General features: G+C 42.1%; 1 protein-coding gene across 1 annotated transcript; it reads left to right on the forward strand.

Annotated features, from left to right (window-relative positions):
• Positions 1–26,879, forward strand: prickle1a (prickle homolog 1a). The gene is made up of 8 exons (XM_042412897.1): positions 1–406; positions 19,590–19,793; positions 21,705–21,818; positions 22,726–22,863; positions 23,675–23,878; positions 24,102–24,288; positions 24,393–25,262; positions 25,365–26,879. The coding sequence occupies exons 2-8, from the start codon at positions 19,605–19,607 to the stop codon at positions 26,228–26,230; spliced, it is 2,568 nt and encodes an 855-aa protein (XP_042268831.1). The 5' UTR covers positions 1–406; positions 19,590–19,604; the 3' UTR covers positions 26,231–26,879.
• The last annotated feature ends 24 nt before the right edge of the window (positions 26,880–26,903 follow it).

Raw genomic sequence — 26,903 nt, forward strand, 5'->3', positions numbered from 1 at the left:
AGTAAACTCACAGGAGCATTTGTCCACTGGGCTCCCGGCTGGTCCGTCTCTCCAGGATTGGTGGGGGCTGCTTGTTTAAGCCAATAGGCGGGGAGCAACGCTAATGTCATTTCACTGTGACCACTGAGAGGAGCACCATAGCGCACCGTGCGCCGCTGAAATGACTGAGATGTGGTGACAGTGAGTGAAGTCAGACCAGGCTCTCTCAGCGCTCCTCTCCAATGCAGCCAGCATCAGGGGTTTAAGCTTATCGCTTCGCACAGCTCTCGGTTCAGCTTTGCGGCACAGTGGTGCACCCTCTCTGGACTTTTCATCTTATGCCAATGAGACGCAGCGTGAATCGCTTTTCGCACTTCAGGAATATTGGTTCTGGATACTCTGTTTACCACGACTGAACACTTTGGGGGTGAGTGGACCAATTTATTCTGTGTTTTTAACAGTTGTTTTGGATATAATTTTCACTAGTGTGGACGGTTTCATAACAATATACGGATTTTTATAAGAAAATTCGAAAATTTCGACCTCAATTTTGCGATTTGATAGGAAAAACAAATGGCACGTTGAACAAGATATAGTGAGAAAACAACCTACTAAACTTCCATTAGTTGAACTGATTCTCCATAGAGTTAATGGACTACTTGTATCAGCCTAAAAAGCCACGAAACTGGCTTTCATGTCTTATTCTCGGATGCTGCTTCCCTGTTTTTACGCAGCAACATCCAGAGACACGTTTCACTTTCCCTGCGCGTATAGTGTGAGCAACCTCATTTCTCTGACGCTGAAGAAACTTGGTTAGAGACGTGAGGCGTGTGGAAGTGCGGAGTCCCCGGGGCCTCCAGATGTATGGACTCAGCTGTCGCCTGTCACTTTGGTGACAACTGGTCGGCGCTCCCTGACCGCTGCCTGTCCGCCACTGTAGGGCTCCATAGCTGTCAAGAGTGTTGTTGAGTGAGGGAGAATGTGGTCACACACCCCGGCCACATACAGTATGAGAAGTCACTCTCACTTGCTTCAACTCAAACCAAGATGGATATGGTGGGAACGGTTTAACCAAACAAAAAGAAAAAGTGCACAGACTGCAAAAAGTGAGTTTGAGCAGTCAGTTACTTGATATTTATGCCTTTATTAAAGCAAGTTAATAGATCCAGTAACTTGTTTTGACTATAAATCAAGTTGTTTTGAGAATATTCTTGGATTAGGTTGTATTCCCTTGATACTTGATCTGCATTGTTTCCAGAGAATCATGAAACTTCCCAAAGAAAACATCTTACTCAATAGCTGCTCTTAAGACTGTGAATCAAAAATACTTATTAAGATGGACCTTTTTGCAGTGCACTCAGCTCTTTGAGTAGAAAAAAAGTCTCCAAGCTGCCTGAGTGAATTCATCACTCCTTATGGACCTCTCACAGAACTAAACATGCCATAAAGTGTTTCCTTTGCAGAACAATGACACACCCTCAAGTTTCAAACATTTCCATTCTCAGCTGTGATAGAAAGTGTTAAACCTACAAGGCACAGGAGAGCAGTTACTGTTGTATTTAACCAAGCCTGTCTAAAATAATATTTTGCTCTGAATAGACACACAGTAAACATCACCATAAGCCATTAAGTCCTGTGCGTGCCCTCCTGGGGGCTGACAGAATGACAGACCCACTTGGCTCAGTCCAAGCGCAAGAGTCAGACTGGCCTGAAATCTGTCACTATGGTCACAGCTGACAAAAACAAGAGTGCCGCTGATCCCAGGACAGTTAAGCTTGAAGCCTGTCAGCTAGGTGAGAGGAGAGACCCCAGACGAGGCATGGTCTTTATTTTGGACACATTGGTTGTTGAGGTGATTTGAGGTATTGCAGGACAATTCAAGAGTGAAAGTGGGTTTAAATAAACTGAATTGTACATGGGAGCATTTTGGCAGTACAAAGGAAGGAGATTAACTGCAGGATTCTGCATCATGTCAGTGATGCCACTTCAAAGTCAAACTCACCAGGTCAAAATCTTGCTGTGATTGTACCAGAAGGTATTTTCAAACAGGGTCACTTCAATCCATGATTACAGCAACACTCTGTCACTTGTATTGTTTTTTTCTGTGGGACTCAACAGTAAAAATGGACAGACTAAAAAGAAGAAGTGTTTTCATTGTGAGTGTTGTGTACAGAGATACAAGGAGGACAGAGCACAGAACCATGATGGTGGTGTCACCTAGTGGACAAATAAGAGGCTGACTGCTTTAAAAGTCAAAGAAACTCCATCAGTAGCAGCCTGAACTATTTTAAATTTAGACCCACAAAAGTGTAAAGTCAAAAACAAAAATCTTTTGAGGTTTTATATAGTCAAGTCCAGCTAGTATACACATAAAGCCTTTTACAGTGATTTAACCAATATTCTGTTATTGTAAGAATTGCCAAAGACTAAATGAGGGCATGTAGGTTTACATTTGAGATTCAGCTTCCAATACAAAATCAAGTGCTATGTTATCATACAATTTCTAATAAATGATATAAATGTATTGTACTGTATCAATAATGTATCAACACACTGTATATCTGCTGAAATCTGAGTCTCGTACTTCACAGCTGCAGTCGTTTAATGTTTAGATGATCTCGCAGGCAAGGCATGTGTTAGGGGAGATGTGAGCTGAGCTTACTCTCAATGATCTGCTGCAGGTGAGAATTCTCTGTGAATATTAAGTTATTTATAGACTAAATGATTTACAAGTGGTGTTTTTGGAGCGACTCCACATGTCACACGGTGCCTGTTCACGTCTCATTTCGAAAGCCTTGAAGTGAATCAAAGGTACCAGTAATAGAATCAAAATACTTTTTAAACTGTTTTGTTCTAGGTTTGTGTCTGAATGTGAGAGGGAAATAAAATAGCTGGCCTTATTATTAATTTTCTTGGACACAGCAATGGAAACAGTTCTGATTGTCCTCGGCAAAGGTGATGTTTATGAGTACTCGTGTAATAAATGTGGAATCTGTTGATGGTTTTATTTTAGTACCACAGTGCATTGTTAAAAACTGTAGGATTCAAGACTGGGCAGCTGAGAGCCCTGCTTTCCGTATGAGCACCTCGTAATGCACCTCTCAACTAGAAAGGCTATCTTTGCAGCATTGCGTTAGTGCACAGCAAGACTGGTGGAGGTGGAGACAAATCACAGACATGAAGCCAGTCTCAGACATAAACAGTGGGGCATGGCGTGTGTTTGTGTTTTTGTCCGACAGAGGCAGATGGAGAGAGACAAAGTGTTCACCTATATGTGTGTGTGTGTATGTATGACTGTAAGTGTCAGAGAGTGTATGCGTGTGTGGCAGACACCCAGCTGAGTGTGAATGAGCAGAATGTAAGTCCCAGTGCCTGTGTGTATATGTTTCCCACTGTTGATTTAAAAGCCCAGTACCAGTGAAATGTACACAGAGGCCTGTTTGTGCAAAGCTAGAATGAATCACCCTCGCGTCCGTGTAAATCGCCTGCAAGCCAAACACTCTGGCAGCCTTTTATCCCCAGACGTGGTCCAGCTCACCGCAGCAGGGCTAAAAGCAGAGCGGGACAGGGCCGTGTGTTGTCAGGAGCTGTCAGAGGAGGCCAGTCTTTCATGGCTCTGGATGGGGAGATGTGGCATGCAGTAGGGCTGCCATAGACAAACTCCAGAGAGCAGAGCCCATTGACTGTAAACTGTTTGTGGTAGGTTGGCAGGAGGCTGGATGAAATATGGCTTGTTTAAACGCTGGTGGTCTCTAAATCTGTGGTCAGTGGGCCTGGCTGAATGGACGGTGGCCTGGATGGTCAAATTTAGGGCACTGTTACACTGTGGTTGCAGAGAGTGGGATTACCACAGTGGATGCTGCTGTCTGTGGGAGAGATTATAACTTGCCTGCAGCAGTGGCACACATTGGATCCACATGCTAAGCATTATTCTAAAGTGATTAAAGGTAGTTAGTGATTTAGCGCTCCCAGGCACAACTCCGTTTATTAGGAGCTGCAGGATGATGTTAGAGGAAAACGGGTTTGGCTCACACGCTGGAGTTTAATGCCCCAGCAGATCTCTGGTAACCACACGGCATAATTGTGGTACTAACCATCAGACCACCATGATGATGAAAGTCATACTCGACACATATGTTTCATTATCACCGCCATGTATAGGCATGATGCTCCGCTCTGTAGGAATACTGCACAATAACCTCAGTGCGCTACTATGAAGCTGCTTATTATCGACATGTCTGTCTTTGATAAGGGGGAATAACACATGTAAAGATGCCAAATGTCAGCAACCTTGGTGATGGAGTTTTTGGAAAGTTTTTCTGACCCAGTCTGACACACAACAATGCCTGCAGGAGGGTGTGTTTTTCCCTCTGTCCTCAGCATCTATAGGGATCCATCCAAGCAGTCGCAGCATCACAGGGCTAGAAGCAAAAGAAAACATATTACACTGAGATAGTCATTAAAAAGCCCAGCTCATTTCCCCGGCACACAACAGGGGATTCAGTTAAAGCTTTCCGGACCCCCGGCTGGAAATATGCAAAACACACACCCCCCTCCCCTTCCTGTGGCTCTTGTTCCTCTTGCTCTGTTGGCATTGTCACAGGGGTGGAGTCAGTAAGCTTGGATGATATGGAAAAGGTCAACAGGGTTTAAAAATGGACTCTGCATTTTTGGACTAACAACAAAGATATTTCCTGAGATTCTTCAGAAAGGTTACGGTCACAGACAGCAGTTTCTGGATGTCTGCCAGATTTTTTTTTTTTTTTTTTTGAAACATTCACTTATTAAAACTTCTATCCAGTCATATTTTACACTGCTATTAATCAGGTTTGGAAACAAATTCATGCACGAAGTACAAGAGTTTGGCTATATTCCCAAATCACACAGTGCTGAATTCAATTATAATAAAAGTATCTCCCAAAATAAATAATAAGAGGATTAACAGGAACACAAAGCAATATATCAATACATTATCCCTTTCCTGCACTCTTGGGGAAAGATTTAAAGTGTTTCTCACTTTGTTTTTCAATGGAGTTTTTAATGTGTGCTTATTCAAAGATAAATCCTTCCTTGGCTCTTCAAACTTATAATAGTGAGTGCTCTTTATATCATTAGATATACACTACAGCGTATGCTTTGTACTAATAATGAAACACTAGACCCCTTCCCATTTCATCTGAAGCATTAAATTGGTTTTGCTCCCAAGGTGTTGCACATTGGCATTATTATTATCCATTTACAGTTGCTATTAACAATCATTATGCTCTGTATGAGGGCTAGAGTTGGATATCGAAAACAGGTTTTGAATTGAAGTCATTTCTAAATTTACCAAAAAAAAAAAGAGGTTATTTGCTATAATAAATTGCATTTTGGAGGTATTATGAATCCATCTACATTGCAGATTATGCATGCTTCAAAGTACTTGTATAATGTTTATAGAATGGCAATGAATACAGTCCATCCAACATGATAATGCATGGTAGGAATAAGACAGATATCCCCCAGAATCTGCTAATATTAGCATTTATAACTCAGGTAAAAACATGTGTAATACAGGAACCATTCAAGTGTTTCAAGAGAATATTTACTCTATTTACTCTAACCAAGATGATGTATTCATTTCATGAAGACAATAAATATTAAGGAGAGGTAAATTGAGGTAAACCATGTAGCCCTGGACACAAATAATGCAATAATGCAAATAAATTGATCAGGAGGTCTTATTTTTGAATTTTGAATACTCTTACAGTGAGGCATTTACTGGCAGCGTTACTTTTTCTGTATATTATTATTAATTGAGGCTGTATTCAAGTGCTATTTTTTTATTCTATTTGTCACATAAATCAGTTTGTGATATTGAAATTAAAAAATGTTTAATGTATTCTCCCCCCTACATTTGGTAAAGCTATAAATTCACTGAGCTATGGCAGGTATTATTAAATTTACTATCACAGGACTTATGGAAATCATTTACTACCTGGTAATCTCACATATAATTCTTTTCTTTTGGATGTGGTCATACATCACAGTGAAGATAGATGTTCTAGGATAACATACAGATGGGTCAATATTGACAAAGGCAACTGAGGACATTTCTTGCAGAGCAGTAGCCTGAGGCCCACAATGGGCCCGCTGAGCCGACACAGAAACAGTTCGTTTGGCCACAGCAACCTGACAGCAGCTCCTAGTGAGAGGACAGTTCAAAGAGCCGGGCTTTTGTTTGCTAAGCTTGCACTGTCTTCCTGTTAGGGGCTGGGCTCCCAAAGAAAACAAGAGCAGTGGCTCACCAGATGTGTACATCTGTGAGTTTGTGTATATACTAACACACACACACTTGAACATTTAGGGAGATCATGAAATGTTTGTTGATGATTAAAGAAACTAATAAAAACTTGAAGAAAAGGCGGCTCAGATTTTATGGAAAGAATTATTATTTATACACACAGAGAGTGTGTGTATAAAATGTGTCACTTGTTCCTTTATGCTGGCCTGTGATGCTTACTGAAGATAGTTGGGTGTCATTAGTGACCTCAATATTAGCAGCTCCAAAAATAACACACTGATGTTGACAGAAACAGACGTATTACATGCTAGGTTTCTAAGAATAAGCTCTGCCCTGGAGGACTGGTATCCTCAATTTGAGAGGGTGATAAGGCAGCCAGTTGTGTCCTTTTTTCCATTCCACACATACATTGTGCCAACACATACACACACACATAAAGTACATGCATTCACACTTACACACTGATCCCAGGCACTAATGACCCCATGTCTGGCCTGTATATCTGGAAAACTCCTCCTAAGGGCTTCAGACTGGATCTCATAAGACCTGAATACACACAAATACTGTAAATAACTTGCACATAGTCCAGCTCATGCATCTATCTTATCTGTCACAGGCGAGCTTCTAAAATACACCAACTTGCACCTCAAAATTCACATGACATATATCCTGGGTTTGAAATTGTAAAGACAGTTAAGTATACAGACCAAGTCATGTAATGCCACATTGTCATCTTTGTGCTGAATTTTTCAAATTAAGCAGATCAATTATGATTATTATCTATCATGACGTGACTGATCCACATAAATACAATTTCTTTGTTAATGTTATGATATTAAGTGATTCTGCTATCAATTATATTAATTTAGTCATGGCAGGCCGTCACATTTTTAGTGCCACAGCAACCCCTGGCCTTGTGTTACCTTAATGCACACAGTGAGGAAAATGAGAACACTGGTATTGGATTGGTACTCGATATTGGCAGATACCCTGAATCAAAGTAGTAGAATTAGTATTAGGAGATAAAAACTTGGATGGGTGCATCCTGAGTTTAACTATTTAAGAAAGCAGAGGTCACTTATCTGAATTACATGTTCAGCACCTTAAATCCTTGGGTCATCAGGACGCCCCACTGTACATATTCTCATAAAGGAACTTTACATGATACAAAAAGCCCAAACAGTTGACAAGACAAACAACAAACTTCTTAAATAGAGGAAGAATTCAAATTGATGTCAAGTATTACCATTTAAGTTATCGTTGAACTTGTTCCCCAGTACATGCTACCATTCTGGTACAAAAAAATGTATATTACAACAATTCATTCGAAAGTATTACAAATATATGTCAAAGCAACAAAGGGCACAAAGAAAGACAACTCAATGTAGCAAACAGATGTATAGATAATCAGATTTATTTTCAGTTTGCCTCCCAAGATGCAGGACCTCCAAACATGTATAACCACTAAAAACCTCTATGGAAATACATTAGAAATACATTTTACAACCAACAATTCTCAAAGTCAAACAAGTCCAGACTGCTCTCCTTAGTGTCTAGTCGGACATCTCATAATGAAAGGTCTACAATATCTTCCTGTACCTTTGAATGTGGGTCACATGAGGAGGTGAAAGGGTCAACAACATCAGAGCAACAGGGAGCCTTACAGGGGAGATGATTGGGCCTCTCTTCTGCTCTTTCTGCTGTTTTTACTACCACCTTAATGACTTAAATTGTGTCCAATTAAGCAGAGCTGGAAAGAAGCATCCCCGCTCACAGTCGTCAGAGTTCCCTCTGTGCTGTGGCACTGGAGCATGTGTTTAATTAGAACACTCTAAAAAGACTGTAACGGAGTGTTTCTCCAGGAATGTTAATCATTAGTGGGATCCTGACTGAGCAGCTCTTAACTGTTTCAGAGTATTGTTGGATTCCATGGTTTGCCTTTTGAAGCTGCGCGGCTCGGGAAAATGCTTCCACGTGTGGAAATTGCCAACTTTTTCTTCTTTTTTTTTTTTTACTGCATCCTCTCCTTCTTACAATGACTTGCTCGTAGCGCTCACTCCTGAGTATTGCCTGTTTTGTTACGGCGGTTTCATTCATGTGTCCGTTCAGCCCGGGGCTAGAAACACAGGAAATAGTTTTGTTGCCATATGAAGGATATACTGTTGAACTTCGAGGAAAGTTGAGGAGAAAAGCCCAGATGTGTGAGGTGTGAGGTTTAAGTGGTGTGTGTGTTCAACTCTGAAAGTGTGAGGTCATGAGCTAAAAATCCAGTGAAGTCTTAAAGGCCACAAGTTTGAACCGCGACACTGACGGAGTGCTGTTTCAACAAGTATGATCAAACCTTTTCAAATGGCATGTGAATGAAGGAATGGAAAACCCAACAGCTTTCCTGGTCATGAGGAAAATTTTAGTTTCACTAAAGAAATAAAATAATATGGTGAAGACTGAGACCTGTGTGTTGAATACATTGGTATAAAGTGTTAATAATGCTGTTTTGTAACATTATGTCTATATATCCCAGTTTGCCCAGGGAGACCACACATGGCAGGGTTTTCCCTTTGCTGATCCAGTGCTTTTGTCGGTGCAAGTGTGTAGTGTAAGAGCAGCCCATTCATCCTCGGTCCGCTCTGTGTGTAGACAGCCACAGGCTTTTGTTGAGTTATAGTGTCCTCAAATAAAGGGGCTTCCTCCCTTTAACAGCCCCAGGAGCTCTGCCGCTCCACTTCCCATTGTTACCAATGAGGTCCGGCTTTTACAACTAGGTGAGAGGGTGTCAAATTGAGGGTGAAATATGACCAGTCCCAGTCATACATCTCTGCAATGTTTGGCAAAGCAGTTAGACAGTGGTGTACGTATGATAAAGTCAAGAAACAATTGGTGTGCTGACACCAGGCTTTGTTCAACCAGTGGTGTGTAATGCAGGCTGAGATTTATGTAATGTATTACAGGGTCACTCCATGGAAACTGGACATTCATGTTGTATTACATCATGCATGACACAACAGTGTTTCAGCAGATTAGATAAAGAAGAAATAAGTGGGTAGATAAGTAATATTTTCATATACTGCATCCATGAAATCGGGACCATTCAACCTTACATCCTTTACTTAATAGCATTACATGCTGTATAATCTAATAATTAAACACAGACAACTTGGCTACAGATAGCTAATACATAAAATGACATGAAGTATTGTGATGGTTAGTCAGAAAATAAGATTTTCGTATGTAACCATATCTCATTACCAATTTAGTCCAAGAAATCTTTCTTTTTTCATTTTGATCTTTCCTATCCAGAGCTCTTGAGAGAGACATGAGCTTGAGTAAGGTCAAGTGTCAAGTGAAGAGATATTTGTTCTTTACTTTTTACAAATGTCTCTTGTCAGCTTAGATCTAAGGTTTGTGCTCAGCTGCCTCCAGTGTGTCAGAGTGAAACAGTAAAAGGGGTTATGTGAGGGTTATAGGGCTAACAAGCCTACAGTCTGACCCGAGTTTGTCAGTGCCAATCTAGCTAAGTCAATATCAATGCGCTGACTGCTCCACCAGTTGACCTTTTCCTCCCTCTTTCAAGGCGTAAAAAGGATTGTTGTTACAGTAGAGTGATAGGCTTTTATTGGCCTTTATAACTGGAGCTTTTGTTGGGCCTGTGTACTGCTAATACCCGTTGGCAAGTCATTTAAACCATGAGAATGCCTACTTTTTATAAGGTAGCTCACACAGTAGTGAGAGCTATTCTCAACAATGGTCATCAATGACACTAAGTTAGAGGCTGACCTTCCCTTTGCCCCTTTGGTATTCCGATTTATGGCATGTCTTGGGACTTAAGTTTGACTTGTTTAAACAGATTACATTAGGCTTGATTCATGCTGATCTTTCAAATGTTTACTATGAGATACTGCATTCAGCTTTGACTGGATGTTTTATTTTATGGGTCCCTTTCTTCAAGGACGTGTTTGGACCAGAGAAGAATGCAGGTTTATCGTCGGGCGTTGGTTCTGATGATCATCATCCCTGTCCTGTCAGTGTCAGGGCATGCTGGTCATGGACTAACTCGCCGCTAGCACAGGGCGTTTTTTTACAGCGGTGAGAAGGTGCAGACCAGGTGTGAGGTGTTGTTCAGGTCGTTGCAGCTATGACAGGGGAATGGGTCGTAAAGCCCCGGGGCCATAGATTTATGGGTCATCTGGTGCTCTCTAAGGTCAAGGGTCAGGGATGCATGACTTGTCCAACTTTATATTATTCAACTATCTGAGGTGAACCTTGAACTGTGCAACCAGCTTCTAAATATAGTTGTACAGAATGAGATTCGGGATGTTGTTATTCTGACACAGGTTCCCTGTTTGAGTGCAAGAGACTAAAGATAATCCACAGATGCCTTCAAATAGTTGTCCACACCTCAGTTCATTGTCAAAGGCCCTTGTTTCTCCTTTACAATTTCAGTCCTCACATTTGAACTTCAAAGATATCTTCGATTGCCTTAATGAACTTATAAACTTGTTACTTTTTTCAAAATCTGCAACTCTGAAATTAGGAGGAACTGTTTATGTAGGGACACAGTTTCCCTTGAGCTTCAAATGGGTCAAATAAAGCATGGAGTAAACATGTTTTTGAGGAAATCAGGCAAAACTCTGTTTACTCACACTGGTAACGCTGAATAGGCTCTGCAACTTTTGTCCAGATTAGTTTACCATCTTAACTTTGCATTTCATGAATGTCCCCCCCCAAAAGGCAGGATGCTGTGTTGTCCCTCCCCTCTTAGACTTGCTAATGGAGTAAGGTGCTGAGTCTTTTGGAATTGCACAAAGGCTTGAGGTTTGCTGTGAAAGGGTGCCTCTCCTCCCTGGCCTTGGCTGCTACAATGGCTTTGTCCACACACCCACACACATCTACAGTACACACACCATGCAGGGGTTAAAGCACACTTGCTTTCAAACATTACTGAGTGAAGCTAAGCCCCAGAATAGCTATCATACATGTATTCCCTAATATTTTTCTGTTTTAGTTAGGAACATCTACCTACCTAAACTTCCTTGAGTGACGGTTGCCATTCGTCACCCACAGTGTCATATTTTAGCACATAATGAATGTGAAGTGTGTGGATGAGCAAAGGGTGTCAAAGATTGCCAGTTAGATGCTGTCAATCATGCACAGATGAGCTAAACTAGGAATGAGTGGCCAGAATTTAGCTTTTCATGTTTTGTGACTTATGTTTGATTAAAGAAATAGAAGGTGTATTGAACAGTTAGCATGCGGACAACAATGTCCTGCCATACAAAGTTTAACACATCAGCCTATGTGGCATCTGATTAAAGGAGACTTTGTAGCAAACAAGCTTTGAATATACTGTGGATTTGTCTTGAAAGATCAAATAGTTGACAGAATTCTGTATATAAATCGGCAGTGTCAGTGTCAGTGTCTGATCCATTTTTAATATTATGATGACACATTTTTACAGCAGTTCACTGCTTCTGCTACATAACAGTGTTGGCCATTGTGAACCCTGTTAAATCAGCCCCTCCTTAAAAAACCCACAAAATGCTTCATGCATGTGTTCAAGTTCATAGAATAACATACTGACGTCAGCTCAACAAAATTAAACAGCAGCTAAAATGTTAATAAAGAAAGCAATTCTAGCTGTTTAATAGATTCCTCTCTTCCCAGTAAAATGTTCTACTGCTTTGTTTTACAGTCTTAAAGTGTGTTTACCCTATACAGCAAAACGCTGTGTTGAAAAGGAGGAACTTTTAGCGGACACAATTTTGTCTGCTATAAAGATGTCCTTTTGGGAGAAAGTAACACTTTGACATTGCAACCAAACAACCACAAAAGGATGCAAAAGGTGCAACTGTCCAGAGATTGACCAGAACCCATTCACTTTTGTTTTCTGAGGCAACAGGAAGAGCCTCATGTTCTGACATTCCTGTAAAGGTGAAGGAGAGGCAGAGGTCAACTGTGTCCTCCCCAGGGAGTTTCACTGGATGTACATTTGGTTTTATTGTACACGCCTATAAATTAAGCTCCTATACTTCCTGTACATGGTAAAAGCAAGAAGATATCTGGGCGATTAGCAAATATTAGCCATGTAATATTGATCTTTGTCTTTTTTTGTACAATTTATTTAAATAGATCTTGAATAATCTGGTTATCAATATTTGGGATACAGTACATCTGATTGAATTTGGGCAGCCACTAATGATTACTTGCTTGATTAGTCATTTGGTCTACAAAATAGCAAAAAAAAAATTGAGCCTTTCCAGAGCCCAAGTTGACATATTGAAATTACTTATTATCATTATTATTTTATTATTTTATTATCAATGGTCTAAAACCCAGAGATATTCAGTTTATTGTCAGAAAAAGCAAAGAAAAGCAGCAAATTGTCACCACATTTGAGAAGCTGAAGACAGTGATTTTTTTTTTTAGCATGTCATCATAAAATGTATGCATTTGGTATGACTCAACAAAGAAAGTTTTTTGTTGAGCTGTACAATGTTGGACATTTTTAAACCTCATTGAGACAATTTTAAGCTGATAATAGCAGCTTTGTGGTTAAAGTAATTGCTTTGTATAGGGCTTCTGTGATGTTTAAGGCCTGACAGCAGGTCTCATTTAGACTTGCTGACATCATGTTAAGTTAGAGGGATGGGTTACATGAGGCTGAAACAAGATGCTTTAGCTGGTAGGAAGTGATTTTTTGTAGCGGGATAAATAAAGCATCTTTTGTTCACTCGATCCGACAATCACCCTATAATCATAAATCTGTAGTTAGCAAACAGCTCCCTGTAACTAAATGACATTTTAGCGCGCAAGAGAAGAGAGAACAAACCACCAGATAAACCAAAGCTTGACTGTAACGTTCACCACCTTTCCCACATCTTTAAGCTGCTGATAGGGAAGGAGAAAGAAGAATGTCATGTGAAAGCTGTTGTGGATATGGGGCGGTCAGTGTGGTAAAACAAGCTCTACCATCACTGATGTGCTACTTAAAAGCGCAGTTCCTGTGAGTCGGAGCTCTACCGGTGGTTCTCATTTGGAAGCATATGTTTGAAGTAAGAGGGGAGGGGTCACCGGAGGAGAGACGCCTCGCTCTGCCATACCCTGCCATGACTGGCTGCTCTGAGGTTAAGGGGCCGGGCTGAGGTTAAGAGTGTTGGGTTGGGGGAAAGAGGGGGAGGAGGAGGAGGAGGAGTGGTGGGTGAGAGAGACAAGGGTGGGATGACCATCTGGTTGAGCTCCTCCATGTACACGCACACGCACACACCCCTCTCAAACACTCTCTCCCACACACTGAGGCAGACATCTCCCTGACTTTTTACAGTCTTAGCTTTGATATGGGCTGTTGCTGTGCTGACAGCTCTGGTAGAGAAGGCTGACTACTTCTGTCCTGGAATTAGAGCTCTGAGGATCCTGCATAGATATGGAGCCTAGGGGCTGGAGAAGAAACTAGGACTGGATAGAGTGATAAGAGCCTTTTTCCTGCTCGTCTCAGAAGAGTTGGCCTACACTGAGGTAAGACCGCCAGGGAAATGACTGAAGACAGAAGATGTAATCTGGTTTCTATTGAGGAATGTGCTTTGGTTGTAGTGAGGCTGAAAGAAAAACTGCTTGAGGAAATTGAGATGTTAAAGAATTGCACCGGATCTATTAGATGAAACAAGCGTCTTTGACACCGATGCAGATTTGTTATGAAATGTACATGAAATCTCTTGGATTATTTAGGTTAATGGGGGATAGTTTCATTATTAATCAGGGTTTTGCATAATTTACAGACATACAGAACATCACAGGTATAGATGGAACTTATTGATCTTTGCTTCAAAGTCTGCCTTCAGAAGGTGGAGTGAAGGGTGCCGTGTTTAAAGAGTTCAATTTTAGTCTCCAGTACTGCAAACTGAATCCCCTGGGATGCAAATGTGTTTGATGTCTACTATGTGACAGCGGCACGTGTTTTCTTCGCTCAGTCCAGCCAGTGCATGCAGGTGGTCTCTCTAGTGTAGATCTCTGTGGGGATGTCACTCCCATCCATTTGGTCTTGGAAAAACACTTGCCTGAACACGAAAGGAAGCCTTCATAAGCTGACCAAACTCCAGCCATGTAGCACCTCAATACTGCATAAACCCATCTTGTCTCTGGTTCTCTTGTCATCTGATTTCTCAGCAGCACATCCACCTTTGCATTTTCAAACTGATTGGATTAAAGTCTTCTGCAAGAAAGAAATGTCATGAATGAATGTCCTTAGTGTTTGTTTTTTAGTTCTTGGTTTTATGATGCTTGGTTAGTTAATTGGATCATTCAATTACGGTTTAACAATTAAGGTTTAACCTTAAATACTGATTTATTTAGGTATACATGTGAGGCTGCTGGTTCACACAGGGATCTAATTGTCTCATCTGCCCTGCAGTTTGATGATTGTTCATTTTTTTCACAAGGGACACAGCACATTAAGTGCCAACTGTTGACAGGCTGTCATTTGAAGGTATTTTTATGTACAGGGTGAGCATTAAAATGCTGCGTATTTTTCTAAAGTCAAGATATATCTTGTCTGACGTAAAAACAGATTTGTCCGAGTTCAAGCTCAAGTAAACAGGAACATTGAACAGAAAACCTTGTTTTTCTCTTCAAGTAGAGCCTATCCTGCGTTGCTGAGCTCACAGGAGCCAAGTTAAACATGTTGAGCCAGTCCAAACTGACAGGGAGCACTGTGTTGCGTTTTGTGCATGTCCATCATTCACTTCCTAGAGGAATATTGACAGTAATTCAGACCAGAAGCTGCTTATTTTTCTTGTGTAATCTCTCAAGGGTTGTTAATCCAAGGCTCCAGTGTCTGGATATCGGGGGACTTGTTGAATACTCTTTAAAAATGTCACTGACGGCTGTATTTATTGGTCAGTTGCGGTATGAGGTCCTGTGAGAGGTTTGTATTCCACAAAGTGATAAATAACATTACACTGTACTTAATACATGATGCAGAGTCTGTACAGTACTTTCTTAAATCAGTGGTTATTTTATTCCTTAATGAATCAAGTTTGCCCCCATTCATTCATTGAGCTCCTGTTAAATAGATCCTGTTGGAATATAAGCTTACTGTGTAACAAGACTATAGGAGTCATTGTGCACTTTTTCTAGAGCACAGGTCTCTTCATTCACTCAAAATATCTTGTGGGATGTTTTAAAATCCTCATTCACTGAAAACCTTTCAAAGCAAACGTGTGTTCGAGCTTCATTCTTTCACCTCCCTTGACTTAAATTTCCTCTTTTGTTGAACAAGACAAATTAACATTGTCATACATGTCAGTCACCCCATTTTTGCCTCAGTCTGATAGCACCCCCACCACCCTCTGGCCCTCTGTGGGCAGATCAGTCAGATATGCAGGCCTGGAGCTCCCAAAGCCATGTTAACAAGCACCTTTACAAAAGAGTAAGGGGCTGTTAAACATTCAGGACTGCAGGGGTCTGGCTAGTGTGGGAGGAGGGCAGGGCAGGGGGAGTGGAACAGTGAGAAGGGGGAGTTCAAAAACTAATCTCACAAACCATAGGCCCCTTGTTAGGAGAAAAACTTTAAAAGCCAACACAAGTGATGAGTCAGTGACTTGGGAAGTCCGTATAAGCATGGTTAAGTTAGTTAGCTCGGCTCTTCTGTCATTAAAAAGGTTCAGGAAGTGTTCTGGGCAAAGTCAGAGGAAATGAACTGCATGACATCCAAAGGAAAAATTAGCATGCGAGCAGATGTGGTTGTATGAAAAAGCGACTTTGCCTAACACCAAGCCACGTACATCTTGTATTCCTCTTTGCAGACCTGGCTGAAGTTCAAGCCTGACATTCCTGTGAGTCAGGTTTGGCTGTGTGAGACATCCTCGTGGAGACTTGGCCAACATGTGAAAGCAAACATCTTTCTAACAAATGTAGCGCATGAGTGAGTCTCTGCCTGATAAAATGTGTGGCTGTGAAGTTGGAGTCTCTTGGCTCTTGACTGAACCTGCCTATAGTTAGCTATCTCCCACGTGAAACCCAAGCTGCTCTCAAACAAGGCCACATTTTTGCAGGTTATTTTGGTCTCATTTGCAAGTCAATAGATGCAAAAAGAACAAGAGAGTGTCTTATTTCTCGCCCCACTCTCTCATCTGAAGACAGGTTATCTGGGTTTGAGGGCTTTAACTGTCATGTATATGGAGATAACGCGCCACATCTTCGGGAGAAAAAAAAAGACTTAAAGCGAGATAAACAGGCTCTTGATGCAACAAGTCTTCAGTGGATTCCTTCACAAAGGCGCCATTGTTCAGGACATCAGAGGCAATTTAATGGGACATGTCATAAGCCAATCCGCCTGACTTGACACTTTGTGGTACAAAGCAGTCACGAATTCCAAAAAAAGCCCATGAATCCGTTGCCAACACTATCCTTCACGCTTAACTCTGATGGTCTTTGACTGGGCAAGCTTGAGAAGGGCATGCCAATTGTTGGCAGTAGCAAGGCCGTGGGGAGATGAGCTGATATGAATAGCCAGTAGCTGCCTCTACTGGCATGCCCTTCGTGGAGTGTTAATCATCCACTGGAGGGTCTGGCGTGCCACTATCTCAGAAAGAGTCGTCAAACAGAAGCAGGGTACACAAGCATACAGCTGACTCTGACAGGGTGTTTATGGAGCTGGATGTGTGGACCAGCATAGAGTATATGTCTTAATGTCTTCACGTCTGCATCCATGTTGGCTTCAGTATAAATGTGTGCATTCCCTTTTCATGTATGCATAGGAGCTGCATGCTCCCAGGGGCAGCCAGGCATATATATCATTCCAGGAGAGAGCGCAGATTTTCAAGCCCCTTTACTGTCACGCCTGTGTTCAAAGGCTGCACTCGAGTGTGTCTGGTTTTCTCAGCTGTCTCTCCGCGGCCCCGGGTGCCCTTGCCGGCCATAGGGGGTGTAGGTTCGGGGGGAGGTGGTGTAAGGGCCAGGCTGCTGGACACTGGCTGGGCTCCCATTTGATCTCAGCTAGAGCCCTTGGCCTGTGAGAAATGACCACAACTGGACACACATTCATCATCGCTATGTCTGCGTTGTCCTGCAAAGCTAACAGCAGCTCAAGAAATAAAGTTAGGAGGCTTTTAAGAGTGATTTGAATAGTGACTGATGATCACTCATAAGTAGCCTATACAAATAAAGTTTTTGAATTTATTTGCTTACTTAGAACTTAGTTCATTTCCTTTTGAAGAACAAAAAGTTGACTCACCTCTTTGTCAAATTGCAAATTTACAATGCTCTAATAGTTAAAGTGAGACTATACATGTAAGAACAAATACATTCTTCCTCTAAGCAATTAAAAGTCTACAATAACATGCACTCTTTTTTGCTGCTATAGCTTTACTTGGTCTGGCATTACCAGTAGCATTGTGGTTAAGAAAGATATTGCTGTTTCAGAGACAATCGGTTTGCTAACTTGATGATGCATTGTGCCATTGTTAAACTAGAGGTGTGAATCTTCATTTGCCTAATGATTCCATTTGATTACGATTCATCTATCAATGATTTGAACACACATTGATTCTCAATGCATCTTAATTTATCGCATCCTTTCTATATTACTGCATATGGCTACTTTTTTATCAATTAATACAAGCAGTCAGATAAATCTGAACTACCTTTTTATTTTGAAAGTGCTTTCAAAAATCGGACTACAAGTCTATAATAGAAAAAGCTGCATCTTTTCAATACTGGTATCTGTTTGACCCACCTCAGTACATAAACATTACAAAAACAAAATATTAAATCCTTCTGCAGTGCATTACAAGTGTGCTGTAATCTACAAAAATAAGGTTGACTCCATTACCTGGGCTTTGGTTTCAGTGTATAGTGTAGGTATAGTCGTTTCTTTAAGATGACTTTGTGATGGGAGCTTATACTGTGGCTCCAGGCTCTTCAGCAGGTGGCGAAACCCGGGGTTCTCTATGACCGAATAAGGCCATAGATCCTTAGCTATGAAAGCTGCCGCAGATTGGGTGATTCTTTTCCCTCTCTCAGAGTAGGACAGCAAAGTTGACAGTGGCTCGCTGTACTCTTTATGGTTGCAGACATTAGTTCAGAGTCAAAACAGCTAAAGATTATTTTAATTCAAAGTTGGTTTTTCTTTTGTTTTTTTGTATTCCATCCGGCTATGCAATGATTTGTTTTGTTTCTATCTTTGTCACTACTGCAGTACAGCCATGTCAGCAAAAGTGTGCACGTGTAAAAATGCATTAGTGACTATGAGCACCACACACATAGGTCAACACTGTGCCAGTCTTTGATCTCCCTTCCCTATTTTTCTCCTTCTGTTGCATTGTCAGTATCCTGCCGAGTATCAGTCGACCCTATCCATCCACTTCCCCCTCTATCCATCCGTCCCTGTCCAACTACCTCACCTGTCTGGCATTGCTCTGTCCATCTAAAAGATGAAAGGATGATCAGACACTCACTGCAGCAGGTTGGAAAACAAACAGTCAAAAGAAAAAGGAAAGATGAAGGGAGAAACCAGGCTTGTGGACATTCCCCATATGGTGGTCCTGTCCTAATGCCAGGCCTATGTTTATACAGACCTCAGGCTCAACTGATCAAGCCAGCATCAGATCCCATGTGGTGGTCCCTCTTGAGACATTGTATGACATAGCACCTCAACAGGCTAAATTGGTGACTCATTCAGAGCTAAGCTCCACAGATAAGGTGAAACCTTAAAAATGTAACAGCCAGTGTCTTGTGTTGTTCTTGAGTTAATGGCAAACTGAATTACAGTATAGGAAAGGAATGGGCAATCTGTGCAACAAGACTGGATAAGCAATTCTGCATTCATTTTGTGTATTTATGAATAGCTAACTGCTTGTTATTGTCACCATAATGAGATTGGACGCCACCTCATGAAGTTTTGGGAATTTCCTAATGGTCTCTATATCCTCAAAAGCCACACGAGGAGGGCACATGTTTAACTGCCACCACAATGGCAGTGAAATGGTATAGTTCTCTTTATGAGTGTCTCTGTGTAGTACACTCATCACCAGAAGTGAACCAAGAAAAGCTTGCTCATATACCATAATGGGCTTTTAAGGGGGGCTGGAGCCCTCATGAAAGAGACAGTGATGGTGTGATTCAGCTGGCGGTTAACATTCACTGAAATGGCACTGACATGAGAAAACCGGATTAGATGGAGTGAGGATAGCATTATGTGGGGATTGGCTGATGTAATGGCTTGTTAACCAACATTTTGTTTCTTGTCTATTTCAATCCTCCCTCTTCTTCCTATCCTTTCTCCCATTCTTCTTTCTTCTCTCTCCCTTTGTCCTTCCTTTTTTTTTGCTTTGTCTAGTAAAAAGAGAGTCTGATGAGCCTGGCGAGTGCGGCAGTGTCGGCGGCTGGCTTTCAGGGTGGGGCCCGCCAGCGAGACTTGATGATGGAGCAGAAAGTCAGTAAGCTGACATCTGGCTTCCAACGCAGCTCCACCTCTGATGATGACTCAGGCTGTGCGCTGGAGGAGTACGCCTGGGTACCACCTGGCCTAAGGCCTGAGCAGGTGAGCAAAATATCGCTTACAATGGACTATTTGTGCTATCGTTAATGGTATTCATGAAGGTGCTCTGAGCTGAGCTTCAACAGGTTTGGAGTAGTTTGGATATCTCTTTCTTGCACTACAAATAAGAGTCACAATATGATATTGTTCTCTTTGATTGTGGTATATCTGTTTCATTGGTTCACAAATCATCATTTCCCCAAATCACCAAAGTGAATAATGGCGTATCCTCCTGACAGAGAATAAAAGCAGCTCTGACCTGATTCTAACTCCCTTCTAGCCCATTTGCCTGGCCCAGATAAATGCTATTCAGAACGTTACTGAATAACATACCAACTAGAGTCTCTGGATAATGGCACCTATGGGACAGACACCACATTTCATAAAAAAATTTGCTTGGTCGCTTTGTTTGAGGCAGACTTGTGAGGCTCTACCATGCAGCCACTTACAGACAGGATGTATGTACTTTTATTTACAAACTGTGGTGCGGCAAAATCTGCTTGTGATTATCAAAGATCTGTGAGGAGGAGGACTTACTGTTGCTGGCAGGATCGTGAATTGAGAGGCCGTCTTTTAACAAGCCTTCTCCTCCACAAACACAGGCAGGGCTGTTAGTTGTGTCCGCAGGGCAGCCAGTGTGATGTGGCATTTTTCCCAAACCAGCTGCGTTTTTCCTCTTCTCTCCTCATTTCTCTTTCTTTTCTTGCTGAGTTCCTCTCCTCCTCTGTATCTCTCTCCATCCCGCTTCCCCTGTTTAACAACACACATGGAAGCAATGAGAGGGTGATGGGCAAGAGGAGAAGAGGTACGCAGTAACAGAGAACCTTAAACCCCAAACATTCAGGGTCTTTTGTTTGGGAAATGCATGGGTCAACTGTAATGCCTTTACTGCAGCCATTGCCCTGAATGGGCCGTGTATTATGGGACATCATTACAGTGAAGAAACACATAGGGCCTGGGTGATCACTGACTGTCCCCGAGCCCCTAGGGAGCTGGATGAGGGGTAATAGTGGCATGAAAATGTGCATAATTTATGGTGGGGGGCAACGTTGGGGTGATTGTCAGGGTAAATTGCTGCCCCCCCCCCCCTCTTTAGACGACCCAAGCTGCAGGAAGTCCCCAAACACACAAGACAGGCACATCCCACCTCTTTATCTGGCTGGCTGTAATGGCCCCTCCCTCATAAAGTTAAGTTTTCAGTGGTCAGCCCCAAGGGTCAAAGTGCCACCATGACAGGCTGCTTTGTCCTGTCCCTATAGAGACAAGCATATGACTGGAAAAATACAACCTTTAAACTGATTTGACCTGTTGACCTGTTCTGACTTGTTTAGTACTAATTTATACACCAGTACCATCGTCAAGCAGCATTACTGCTATGTGCTGTCCCTTGAAATAAAGCTGATCTAGGGGTTAAGGAAAACATTTTGATTCCACAAAGTCAGTCTTCCATACATGATACACAGAGCTGTCCCAGAATGTGTCTCATCACAAATTAATGCGTTGGTTCTCTGGCTTGTTGGAAAGGAATTTATTCATAAATATGGACTGTTCTCTCCAAGATCATAACTATAATTTATTGCTGAGTGTAGATAGATGAAAATTTGAAATGCTTAAGTTCATGGGGAACCAAAAAAATCCAGCTATATGTTGAGATTGATGACCACACATTCTTGAAAATATATCATTTTTAATGGGTTTTATTTCTCTTGTGTGGCGATATTATTCCTATAAAGGATCATGTGAACCTTTCATTTAAAATGAAACATATTTTTTGCCTCAGCGTTAGTGGATAAATTTGTATTTTTAAAAAATGTTTTTCAGTACTAAAAAATCAACCTACTACCTGGACTTGATTCCAAATTCAGACAGCATTCCTTTGCCTAATCTCGTTTCTCCATGCTTTGATTCCCCTAGGTCCAGTTATATTTCTCCTGTTTGCCTGAAGATAAGATCCCCTATGTGAACAGTCCAGGAGAGAAGTTCAGAATCAAGCAGCTCCTCTACCAACTGCCACCACATGATAATGAGGTAAGAATATTCTGTATGCATGGTGTTTTAAAACATGTATCATGAAACTCATCTCAGCAGGTCCCCTCATTTACACCACGGCTGCAGCAAAGATCCACTTTCCATTTTGTTTGAGTAGCTGTATCTGTTGTTGCCCACTAAACCCACAGTGTTAACAGCCTCACCATCTCCATTCCATCCCTCTAATGTAAGCTCCTGGCATTCATGTTGACATCACACTGGGGGATTTTTGTTCCACAATCTTGTAGACATGTAGTGTGGGCACAATGTGACTTTTGACTTGATGATTTTATGATGTTTGCCGGGAGCCCCCACCAGCTGGATTCCTGTCATAGCAGTGGTTTTTACAAGGACTGCTCAGCGGGAGAGAGGGATGCTGGTTGAAAGAGGCTTTATGTGATGCCACCACCGCAGTGGCACCACAGCTCGAGTTGGCTGTCTCTCTTCCTTTGTCGCCCGTCCTCTTGATTTCACTCTAAACACAGTCCTTGTTTGTGTAAACGTCTGCTTTCCCTCTTGTTAAGGCTTTGAGAAACATCAAAAAGGCCTGTTGTAAAATTGAGGTTCTCAATCAGCGACTGTGGGTGGAGATATGTAGGGGGTGTAGGAAGGGCAAGCTGGGGTCAAGAGTTGCCTTTGTTCAGCATGCTCTGGTATGCATTCTGCCCTCTCTCATACTTACCTTAGTTTATAACCTTTATTAGTGGCCGACAGTCTTGCAATTGGATCTTTCAGGGGCCGTAATATGGAAAGGTCATTTGAAACACTTGAACAGAGTTAATTTCCCACCCAGCAGTATATTTTCAGTATTAGATCTTTAAAATAAGGAATTGTCCCATTTCTTGATTGACATTGTATGATTGTCAAAATGGCTTTCTTATCTATAACTTATCACTTTCCTTCCCAGATCCGTTATTGCCAGTCCCTCAGTGAGGAGGAGAAGAAGGAGCTACATATGTTCAGTGTCCAGAGGAAGAAGGAAGCACTGGGGAGGGGCACAGTGAAACTGTTGCCCCGCAACCTTCTGAACAGCATTTGTGAGCATGTAAGTTCCACATGTTGCACATATCATTAAAAACTGTGATCACGCACTAATTTAAACATGGAGATGAGAGGGAGAGTGGTTATGGTATGAAGCTGTTTTGAAGTTAAGGACCTAGCCAATATTCTTTAAAAATCCAAAAATCTATTTCAACTCTAGTATTTAAAAACTATTTGCTGCCTGTCGTCTGTGCATATCCTTCATTGGTATTTGGCTAATATGGGTCCAGTTTTAACTAAAAACCCAGAGGGAGAGATGAAATAAAGATCTTATGTCAGCCATGCTTTTTAAACAATCCCTGGATTTGCAGCCATGCAAACTAAAAATTCTTCTCTGCTGTGTGGCTCAGTACAGTTTTTCATTCAGTATTTACAATGATTTTTTAGCTGCCACTGGATGGCCATAAACCTTGTCAAAACATAGTTCCACTGATGTAGCTTTCCTCTAGACATCTATGCTTTCTCCAAGATTGTTTTCCCGTGTTTTCTTCATTGTAACTGCCAACCTTAGTCACTGTAGTTGATTTGAAAAGTCGTATGATGTACTGGTCAGAAGACAGCCAGGAAAAAAAACAAAACAAATCGGCCACTCTGGGACTGCAGTTAACACAAGCCGATGAGCAGATGGGCCACATATTTAACCCCGTATTTAACAAATTCTGGAAATACAGCTATTGTGTTAATTATAATTAAACCAAAGTCAAATTCTCTGTATGTGTAAGCATACTTGGCCAGTAAAGATGATGATTTGATTATGAAATATAATCATTTCAGGATGTTCTAATCAACCATGTGATCATGTGTGCATGTTGCAGTGTGGTGAAAACATCAATGGTGGAGAAATGTCAGTGTTCGCTTCGAGGGCGGGCCCCAGGCTGTGCTGGCACCCCGCATGCTTTGCCTGCTCCACATGTAATGAACTGCTGGTAGATTTGATCTACTTCTACCACGATGGAAAGATCCACTGTGGAAGGCACCATGCTGAGCTACTCAAACCTCGCTGCTCAGCCTGCGACGAGGTAAAACCACAAGACTGAAATACTGAGAGAAAACACTGTAGTGGAGGAAAAACATCCAAAGTCTTAAGTTTATGGCCTTTCAAAATTCCTCCGTGATAGCAATAACATTTATTTTATTTCTCCTGTGTCTTGAATAAATCCAACATGAATATATAGACTGATGACAGAAAGGGAAGCAAAAGAATGCTGTGTTTTCTCATCTCATTCTCATCTTTGTCTACAGATTATCTTTGCTGATGAGTGCACAGAAGCTGAGGGTCGTCATTGGCACATGAAGCACTTCTCCTGTTTTGAATGTGAGACAATTCTGGGGGGCCAGCGCTATATCATGAAGGATGGCAGACCATACTGTTGCGGCTGCTTTGAGTCTCTTTATGCAGAGTACTGTGAGGCCTGTGGAGAACACATTGGTAAGATGATGATTTTCTTGATTTCAAATAAAACACCAGTCATGATTGTCTAGCCTTTAGAGTAGTATTAAGTAGTAACCATCTCAACATTTCCCCTTTTCCAGGTGTTGATCATGCTCAGATGACCTATGATGGGCTCCACTGGCATGCCACCGAGAGCTGCTTCAGCTGTGTCCAGTGCAAGAGCTCTCTACTGGGCTGTCCCTTCCTGCCACACCAGGGCCGTATTTACTGCTCCAAGGCCTGCAGTCTTGGGGAAGATGTGCATGCTTCTGATTCCTCCGACTCTGCTTTCCAGTCAGCACGCTCACGTGAATCCCGTCGCAGTGTGCGCATGGGCAAGAGCAGTCGCTCAGCTGACCAGTGCCGACAGTCGCTCCTCTTTTCACCTTCCGTTAACTATAAGTTCCCTGGCTTCAGTGGAAACACTGACGACACCCTGACCAACAAGCTTGCCCACATGAACTTATCTGATGAGCATTTCTGGAGGGGACGTGCTGAGGAGACAGAGGCACCTGAGGACCAGGAGGAGGAGTGGGCTGAACATGAAGACTACATGACTCAGCTGCTATTGAAGTTTGGGGAACATGGGGTCTTCCAGCAAGCCAATGATTCCAGACCCACGGATTTCTGGATTGCAGAAACAGATGCTAAGTCAAAGCAGGAGTCCTCCAAAGCTGGCAGTGGCAGTGGAGGAGGAAGGGGGAGCCTGGCCAGTAAGAAGTACCAGGCTGACATGTACTGGGCCCAGTCACAGGATGGGCTAGGAGACTCAGCCTATGGTAGCCACCCAGGCCCGGCAAGCAGCAGAAAGATCCAGGAGTTGGAGCTGGATCATGGAGCTGGAGGAGGCTTCCAGGGAGACGAGCCACAGTGGTACAATGATTCTTTGGAGTGCATCACTGATGAGTTCAAGAAGACAGATCAGAGTGTCCGCGACTCCATGGACTCATTGGCTCTCTCTAATATTACTGGTGAGTAGAAGTGACATGATTCAACCAATTTAGTCTTTACTGTAATAATGTAATTATTAGAGCGTGTACAAATATCCTCTATTTTTTCTCTCTCCTCTCCAGGGGCCTCAGTTGATGGTGATAGTAAAGATAGACCTTTGGTATATTCCCTGCAAGGCTTCCATGAACTTGAGACAGAAGACTGTGAGAAAACAAGTAATATGGGAACCCTCAACTCCTCTATGTTACATAGAAGTGCAAATTCGCTGAAGAGCCTTGTGTCTGAGCAGGAGGAGGAGGTGGAGGAGAATGTGCCAGAAGAAGAGGAGGTGCCTCTGCCAGAGGACAGACCCAAACCCCATGTTCCTGCCCTCAGGAGGACACGTTCACAGTCTAGGCCGCAGCAAGTCAAATTCTCTGATGACGTGGTGGACAATGGCCATTATGGAGATCTCCCAGTGCGTCAGCCCCCTATGAGCGAACGGACTCGCCGGAGAGTTTACCACTTTGAGGAACAGGGACAGGAACTTAACTCTGGGCGCCACCATCACCACCACAGGAGGCGTCGTAGTCGCAAGTCTCGCTCTGATAATGCTCTTAACCTTCTGCCAAAAGAGAGGGCCCAAATGTGCTACAAAATGGACCACAGAGGGAATGCCCTTGGACCCAAGGGGCACCAAGCCTTCCATGGACACCCAACTCCTGCCACCATGTCAGACTACGGGTTACAAGGCCCAGCCATGGGGAGGTTCTTTGGGCTGTATGGGGATGATGATGACTGGTGCTCTACGTGCTCTTCATCCTCCTCTGATTCTGAGGAGGAGGGATTTTTCCTGGGTCAGCCCATCCCTCAGCCCAGGCCCCATAGACACTACTACACTGATGACTTGCCCAGCCCTGTGGCAGGCATGTCCTCTCCTCCTTATGGCCAACGGACTAAATCCAAAAAGAAGAAGGGGCATAAGGGAAAAAACTGTATAATTTCATAGACGTTCATTACGCTCTCATCGTCAGCTTTGGGTAATGCTCTGCCACTCACCTCTGCCTCTTATGTCCACTGTTTGAAATGCAATAACAGTGTGCCTGCTATTACATGCTTCACATCACTCAATTTACTAAGGTGTTTGTGTAAGACACAAGTCCTTATTCTGATTCTTCATAAGTGTACGCTTCTGTAGCATTACAAACTGCTGGTAAAGTAACAAAGTATTTCAGAGTAATGCATATTTATAAAAACACCATCTAAACTGACTTTATTTAACATTGCAGATATTAATGTATATATTGTAGAGTTAAAAAAACAACAACAAAATGGCTATTTTTATACCCTTGAGTTCATGACATGCTTTGTACCAAAATGGCATTAACATTAAACTATTGGTAGAGCCATTTTTTTTCAATGAGGGTGTCACAAATTTAAATAACAAATGACAAATGACTGTGACCCAAGGTCTTCAAATGTGTTTTCTTATCACTAACATAACAGAAACACTGTGTGTATCAAAAGGCCTGGTTGAGTGGTGTATTTATGGGCCATGTTGTATTGTAAGCCAATCATTGTAATCTGTATAAATGTACAAACTGGAATATAAGGCTAAGATAGATGATAATTGTAATAAAAATATCTATATATCATGATTTGTGTTGTTTTTGTCCAGCATC

This window comes from Thunnus maccoyii, chromosome 5 (assembly GCF_910596095.1).
Source record: "Thunnus maccoyii chromosome 5, fThuMac1.1, whole genome shotgun sequence".
Taxonomy (NCBI): domain Eukaryota; kingdom Metazoa; phylum Chordata; class Actinopteri; order Scombriformes; family Scombridae; genus Thunnus; species Thunnus maccoyii.

What these genes read in the sequence shown, in the direction of transcription:
- prickle1a (XM_042412897.1), top strand. Translation starts at nt 19,605, where the DNA reads ATGAGCCTGGCGAGTGCGGCAGTGTCGGCGGCTGGCTTTCAGGGTGGG. An exon ending in TGCCACCACATGATAATGAG is followed by an intron (nt 21,819 to 22,725) that starts GTAAGAATATTC and finishes TTTCCTTCCCAG; the next exon opens with ATCCGTTATTGCCAGTCCCT. An exon ending in TGAACAGCATTTGTGAGCAT is followed by an intron (nt 22,864 to 23,674) that starts GTAAGTTCCACA and finishes TGCATGTTGCAG; the next exon opens with TGTGGTGAAAACATCAATGG.